The following is a 7,482-nucleotide window of genomic DNA, read 5'->3' on the forward strand; positions in this document are numbered from 1 at the left end:
CCTCGCAGCGAGTGCCCCTCCCCGCCCTTCCTTGCCCCTCTTGCCCCAGCGCCTGCTCGGGGTGTTGATGTTACCCAGAGTCCCTCCGACACCTCCGCGCCGGCCCTCTGCCTGCGTCCCTCCATGGTGCTGCCGCCTGAGCAGCCTCTCGTGGCCTCCAGGCCTCTCTTTATTGCTCTTGAAGTGACACCTGCCCCTTCTCCCCCGTGGAGCTCCGCTCCGGCCACCCCCTGCCCGGCCCCCTCCCCGGGGCCCAGTGCCCTCTGCTGCCCCGGGCTCACTCATCCAGGTTCCACTCGGGCTGAGCAGTGGGTGCAGCAGGCCCTGGGCCGCTTCTCGGTTCCTTTAGCCTCGTCCGGGGTGATATGCTGTATTCGCTCGCCTGGGTTTCCACCTCCCACCCCCTCCTGTGGGAGCAGGGCCTGTGCCTCACCAAGGCCGCTGGGTCCAGGGTGTCCAGGCGGGCCGTCCCCGGGGTGGAATCAGGCCCGCGCGGCCGTCTGAGAGCCCAGGTCTGCTGGAGCAACCACGCCGGTCAGTGGGCCAGGCTCTTGCCACACCTGCAGAGTGGAGGCTTCCTACCCGACAGGCCCTCGCGCTGACCCAGAGGGCTTTTCACTGAGCCGTAGTAACACGTGAGCTGTGAGGGTGGAGCGTGTCCACAGGTCCTCACGTGGTGGCCTCTGTGGCCGAGGGCCAGCTTCCCTCTCACTTCTTTCTGATGAGAAAGCTGAGGGTTAGTTGGTACTTGGCCAGCATTGCAGCTGGGGAGGAGGTGGGCCTGGCCTCCAGGACCTCAGCTCTGATGAGGAAGGAGGAGAAGGCAAAAGGAGGTGGGGGGTGCAGGGGTGAAGAAGCGGGTGCTCGTGGAGGGGACGCTGGTGGCCTTTGGCTGCATTGTGGTGGGGTGCTCGGTTAGCAGATGGTGAGCGGGGTGCCTTAGGATTCAGGCAGGATGAACATACAGGGACTCAAACAGGGACTCAAGGTCCACCTGGGACTTCCAGCTTCTCAGTAGCTTCTAGCGAGTTTAGATCAAAGTCAGAACACCAAGAAGTTAGAGGCGGACACACCTGATGTGTGGCTGACGTTCAGGCCGTCAGCTCCTGGAGTCGGGGCCTCCGCGAAGGCCAACAGACCGCAGGGTCGGGGTGCCCCCTGCGGAGTGTGGAGGGGGTTGCCTGCGGGTCCGTGGCCAGGCGCCTTCCTGCGGCCCTGCTGGGCAGGACACCGTAGGCCTCCTCGGGCGCTGGGTGCCCAGCTCAGGGCAGGAACCACCATCTCCCCCCTTCTCCCCCGGTCCCTGGGCCAGGGCGCACCCCTGGAAGCGTGGCTGCTCGGTGGTGCTGGACTGCACAGTGTCCTCGAGGTGTGAAGTGGGTGATCGGCAGCCGTCTGTGCCTCGGGCACTGTGCGCACCCCGCCGCGCCGTGGGCTTTGGCTCTTCAGATGCCCACACAGCCCCCGCGCCTGTCCGGTGTGGGAGCAGGGGCCCGGCGGAGGGGCGTGTCTCGCGCCAGGCCCACACCCTGCGCCCAGGCGCTGCTGCCCGGGCTGGGCAGGTCCGCCGCCGCGATTGTTGCTGCCCGGCCCGGCCGGGACACTGAACGTGGCCCCTCAGCTGTTCACTGGACTGCGCCAGGGCTTAAAATAGCCTCCCAGTTCAGCTGGGGTTGGGGCGCTGGGGGTCGGGGGGGCAGGCTGGCTCGGCCACTGCCAGAGGTGTGGACGCTGCTGCTCCCTCGGCGGTTCTGGGAGCTTGGGCACCCTGTGCCGATCCCGCTTCTCACTTCTGAGTGGATGGAGGGGGCACAGCAGGCCTGGCTGTCACCTCATGGTTGACACCCCCGGGAAATTAAGACATGCGTGAATAATTGTTGAAAGCATCCTTACTGCCTGCTGTGTTCTGCTCCTGGACACCCTTGTCCATCCCGCCTGTCCACAGTCTCTAAGTCCTTCTGCCCACCCCCGACCCCCTCAGATTCCCTGCTTGTGGTGTGATTCAGCCAATGAGTGTTACTGACTCCTTATTGCTCTCTGCGAGAGCCTTGGTTTGAGGGCCAGGCCAGCTCCCCACTGCATCCCAGTGAGTCCAGGGCACACTCACAGCCGAAATACCTGATTTGGAGGCAGCGGGAGTGGAGGTACAAGCCCTGGGGCAGCTCTAGCTGTTTTTTTTTTTTTTTTTAAGATTTTTATTTATTTTGCTGGGGTACAGGCCAGAGGTGGAGTGTGAGAGGGTTCACCACAGAGCATGGGAAACACAACAGGCAGGTGTGCGGAAACTCACTGCTGAGGGAGCAGCGGGGAGACAGGAGGGGTCTGCTGTGCCCGAGGGTCAGTCCCTGGCTGGGGGTAGACTCAGGCCGCAGGGGTGGTGGTGCTGAGACATAATCCCTAGGCCACCAGGAAGGCCCTTCAGCTGGGCTTTGAAGGCTGAGGAGGAGCTGGTTGTGCCGGGCGTGGGGTGTGCCCAGGCCTGGGTGATTCTGGGAGTGTGGGTAGGTGGAGGGGCTGCAGTGCAAGATGAGGGCATTTGGGGCAGCTCTCTAAAAGACAGTGGCCTGGGCCTCCTCCCCGCAAAAGCCCCTCGTGACCACTGAGGACTGTGGAGAGGACCTGGGGTCTGGAGTCCAGCGCCTCCATCCCAACAGAGAAAGTCCGTTCGGTCAGCCTGGAGGCGGCGGCACTGAGCAGTGGAGGCGAAATGTCCCTGGACACAGCCTCGCCTCGGAGTGCGGGGGGCTGGAAGTTCGAGCCCCAGCTTTGACCCCGTGGGCTGTAGGCTTTGAACGCCTTCCTTAATCTCCCCAGGGCAGCCCTTTCATCTGAGGGAAGAGGCGGGGCGGCCTCACCTGGGGCTCCATCTCTGCTGGGGGCAGGCAGAGAGCGGCCTCCAGGGTAATCCGGACTCTGAGTGACTGTCGCTTTGATCAGAACCGTGTCCACCGCCTGGAAGGCATGTGGCTTCCCCTCCCAGGATTGTGGGGTTCTGGCTTGCCAGGGAACATGGCCACCTCCTGGATGCTCCCAGTTGTCAGAACCCAGTACGCTCTGCTGCCTACCAGGAGGAATGGACATGACCCCCACGTGCATGTTTGTAACCAGGGAAGCACTCGGGGGACACTCAGCCCCCCAGTCATGCTGAGGGGAGTCTGGAAGGTCTTGGGGAAAGCAGCCACAAAGCTCCTTAGTGAGGGGCAGCAGTGATGAGGTGCATGAATTGAACCCCCATGTTGTGGGGAGGATAGGAATGGGGGTCCACCTGGGCCCCCCAACCCCCACAGGTACAGCCATCTCAGGCCACACCCTGCTTGGGCCTGCAACACTTAACCTCAGGGGCTCACAGTTGTCTGTGACTCCTGTGACGGAGACTCCCTTTTTCCAGGAATCCGCTGAGAACTGTCTCCTCTCCAGGGCGTGGGTATAAAATGTTCAGACAGGAGCTGTGTGTGAATCAAGGCTCGTGCAATTAGCCGCACGCCCAGCACCCTCAGTGGAAGGTGGGGCAGCTTAGACTCAGCCCTTGAACCCCTTGGGGGGCTCCCAGTCCCGCCCTTCCTGGTTAAGGAATCAGAGCTCCATGAGGCCTACGTGTCTGGCCGGGCATCCTCACACCGCAGCCGGCCCCAAGGAGACACCGGGGAGTGTCTTCGTGTATTTTTTTCTTTTAGGAGAGGAAGACCTCTCGGCCAGCCTGCTGGAGCAGGTGCTGGCCCGTGGAGGTGACACCTCCCTGGACACAGCCTGGTCACGGGCGCCTTCGTCCTGGTCCAGATGCCTGGCGGGGATCAGGTCGTGGGCTCTTTTCATGAACCACAGCCTTTATGTCATGATTCTCGTGCGTGTGTTTGCTGACCAGGAGCTGAGAGAGGACAACATCATCTTAATTGAAACCAAGGCCATGCTGGAGGAGCAGCTGACCGCGGCCCGGGCCCGGGGGGATAAAGTCCACGAGCTGGAGAAGGAGAACCTGCAGCTGAAGTCGAAGCTTCACGACCTGGAACTGGTATTGCAAGTTTTTGTCATCTCATTGAAACCAGATGGGAGCAGTTTGGGGTTCGTGCCATGTTGGGTTGCGGGCTGCCCCCAGGCAACTGCCTGGAGTACAGCCTGCGCACTCTGGGCCCGCGGCGCCGCCTGAACGCCTGTGAGCCAGAGTTTGGCACCGTGCTGCTCCCCAGGAGGCGCCTGCGTCGCAGGCAGGGGCCCACGGGCGTGGTTCGGGGGCTCAGCCGGGGTGCCTGTTTGAGCCTCCCGTGGTGTCCGAGGCGTGCCAGGCCTGCTGGAGCCGGGAGGTTCCCGTCACGTAGCGCCGCCTGATAGCGGTGTGTCGCTTTGTTCAGACAGCAGATCGGAGACCACAGTCTCCGTGTCACCTCGCTGGCAGGTCAGGGCCCTGCCATGATTGATGTGCACAGCTGTGCTCATGGGACGTGAGCAGGTGCATGAACCTCTTTGTCCATGGGAAGCGAGGGTGAAGCAGTGACGGCACAGAGGGTTGTTCCCCCCACCCCCACGCCTGTCCTCACCCCGTTCCTCTTCGGGCACTAGGACCGGGACACAGATAAGAAGCGAATTGAGGAGCTGCTGGAGGAAAACATGGTCCTGGAGATCGCACAGAAGCAGAGCATGAACGAGTCGGCGCACCTGGGCTGGGAGCTGGAGCAGCTGTCCAAGAATGCAGAGCTATCGGACGGTAGGTGCCTGCTCCCTCCCCGCTCGGGAGCCGGACCCATCTCATCACCCCAGTGAAGAGGATTTCCTTCCAGTGACACTTGATTCTCCCCAAGGAGAACAGGAGGCGGGTGGCGGTTTCCATGGCAGGATGTGAAATACAGAATCAGCGTTACCCATCTCCCCATCTCTCCATTGCAGCCAGAACAGCCCCTGGGGCTTCCAGTTGACAGGCGGGAGGCCAGGACGCCCTGGCTGTGCCCCGCCCCCACCTCCCCCCACTGCACCCAGGCGGGAGCTCCCCGCCTTTGCATAATAGGACAAGATGGAGGCTCCGTCTCACTGGGTAGTGGCTGCCGAATCGCTGCTCCCAGGGGACCCAGTTCTCTTCCTCTCCCTCCTGTGGCTGTGCCCAGCCCCCAGGGAGGAGGGTGGGGGGGGAGGAGGGTGTGGCTGGGGAGGAGGGTGCAACCGGGGGCAGCTCCGGCTGCAGGAAGCCTCCCCGCAGGCAGACAATAGCCAGTTCCTGCGCTGGAAATAGCCACATGCACCTGGTGAGGCCGTTGCCCGTTGTCCCTTTCACCGAGAGTCTCGCAGCCCAGTGGGGCTTGACTTTGCAGCTCACATGACCGTCCTGAGATAGAGAAAGGTCTTTGGAAGCAGCTACAGATCTCTCCCAGGGAGAGTCAAACCTAAAGTCAGCTCATGGACCTCCCCATCTGTGTGAGAAGTCGGTCTTCAGTCTTCTCTGTGCTTGTTCGGTGCCTGGACACGGTGCTGGGACCACAGGGCTCCCGGCTCAGGGCGTGAGGCTCCAGTGGGGAGGACGGCTGCCCCCTGGCGGAGCAGGGAAGGGCTGCAGGCTGCTGGGGACACCGGGCAGCTGGCGCGGGCGGGAAGCATCCGGCTTAAACTACTGGGTATGGTTTATGAGCCCTCCAGCTCGGTGACCCCGACTGGAGCCTGGTGACGGACCCAGCTCCTCACGCTGGCTGGGCAGCTGGTGAAGGCTGGTGTGAAGCATTGGTGTTAATGTGAGCAAAAGCCTGCCTGTCCTTGGGCACAGACTGGGTAGTGGCTTCTTGAGCCAGAAAGACCTGACTTTACGATCCCGGCTCCTCTTTGGGCTACGAAGTGGACTCTCTCACTTATTTCTCTCCAGCGGTCACAGGAGTGATTGCGTTTGTTACACATGGTGACTGTATGGTGTAACACAGTATCTGGTGAATGTGTGTTAAATCACCACCGCAAGCCCAGATCAGAACTAGACAACCATTCTGAGCTTTGAGAGGTCAGGGAGAAATGAGCTGGGTTCTGCGGCTGGGACTAGGTGACCTCCTTTCAACCCCAGTTTCTTCTCCAAAGAGGGTGGTGACAATGCCCGTGAATGTCCGGTGGGAGAGGCAGGGAAGCCCTTCAGGTCACGCCCATTTCCAGCCTGATGGCGTGCTGTGAAAACACCCACTGAGCCCCCAGCCCCTGAGTGATGAGTAGGAAGCAGTGGGGTGCAGCCTTTAAGCAGCACTGTGTGATGGGACCCCCAGAGCCAAGTTCATGGCTCTGGGGCCTGTGGGGCAGGTGTGGGTCACAGCCGCCCCAGCCCTTTCCTTCAGGGACTTGCATGTGTGTTCTCCCACCGGGGCCCATGACTCGGCCCAGACCTCACACCAGGTGGGCTGAGCACCGGTCCCATGCAGGTCTGGGCACCGCACTCCATTTGCACTCCAGCTGTTCGGAGCAGATAGTCTGCCTTCTTCCATCTTTACCTTGTATTTCCAGCTTGCTCAGAATTTTTTTTTAGATTTATTTATGCACACAGAACTGGGGTACAGGCCAGAGGTGCAGGGGCAGTGAGAGGCTTCACCAGAGACAGTGGGGAGCAGAACAGGCAGGTTAATGAAGTACACCTCTGAGGGGAGCAGGGGCGGGTCGGGAGAGGTCTGCCGCGCCACGTGGGTCACCTCTGGGGTGGGCATCAGACGCTTACTGAAGCAGCTGCGGCCAGCTCCCAGTGCTGCGCTTTAACCCGTTGCGCCACCAGGGAGGGCCCTTGCTCAGAATTTTGAAAGCCAGTTACGTACGTACTATCTCATTTTTAAAATGTAATTGTGAAAGTGCAGCGTGACATCTAAGCACCTTAGGGTGCTGATGGCAGGTGCTCAGGTGTGCACCACCTAGCCTCCTTTCACGGTGCCTCTCCTGAGGAGCCACCCCCGCCCTCTGCTCAGGCACGAAACACGGCCCGCTCGCTCCGTGGGTCTCTCAGCCCTTTGAGCTGTGCTGCAGTGAGCCCGGTGAGCCCAGGGCGCCCGGCCGTCACACGCCGCCCTCAGTGACCGTCCGGCACCGCGTGAGGTGGGAGGGGGCAGCGGCTGGACGCAGAGGCGCCCGGGCCGGGTCTCACCAGCCGCCGTGCTTCAGCCTCCAGGAAGTCGTTTGTGTTCGAGCTGAACGAGTGCGCTTCCAGCCGCGTCATCAAGCTGGAGAAGGAGAACCAGAGCCTGCAGAGCGCCATCCAGGGGCTGCGGGACACGTCCCTGGCGCTGGAGGAGAGCAGCCTCAGGTGCGGGGAGCTGGAGAAGGAGAACCAGCAGCTCAGCAAGAAGGTAACCCTGCTAGGGGCAGGTGGCAGTGGGTGGCGGGGAGCACTGGGGTGCAGGAGCACACAGAGCACCCCAGATGGCGGCGTAGTTGCAGGCCACCGCTCCCCATCCCTGGGAGGAGCCTCCCTGCACCACCGTCTTTGGGGTGGCTAACTGGGGTTCATGAGAAGCCAGTCGGTGTTGAGGGTTTTTTTTTTTTTTT

At 61.9% G+C, this 7,482-nt stretch overlaps 1 protein-coding gene across 1 annotated transcript in view; it reads left to right on the forward strand.

Moving 5' to 3' along the window:
* CCDC88C (coiled-coil domain containing 88C) overlaps positions 1–7,482 on the forward strand; it is a 115,285-nt gene that overhangs the window by 71,518 nt on the left and 36,285 nt on the right. The window contains exons 11-13 of the mRNA XM_004682042.2: positions 3,863–4,009; positions 4,555–4,699; positions 7,099–7,283. Coding sequence (XP_004682099.1) covers positions 3,863–4,009; positions 4,555–4,699; positions 7,099–7,283 — 477 coding nt within the window. The remainder of the gene's footprint in view (positions 1–3,862; positions 4,010–4,554; positions 4,700–7,098; positions 7,284–7,482) is intronic.

Source organism: Condylura cristata, unplaced genomic scaffold (assembly GCF_000260355.1).
Source record: "Condylura cristata isolate star-nosed mole 26May11 unplaced genomic scaffold, ConCri1.0 scaffold00013, whole genome shotgun sequence".
NCBI classification, from domain to species: domain Eukaryota; kingdom Metazoa; phylum Chordata; class Mammalia; order Eulipotyphla; family Talpidae; genus Condylura; species Condylura cristata.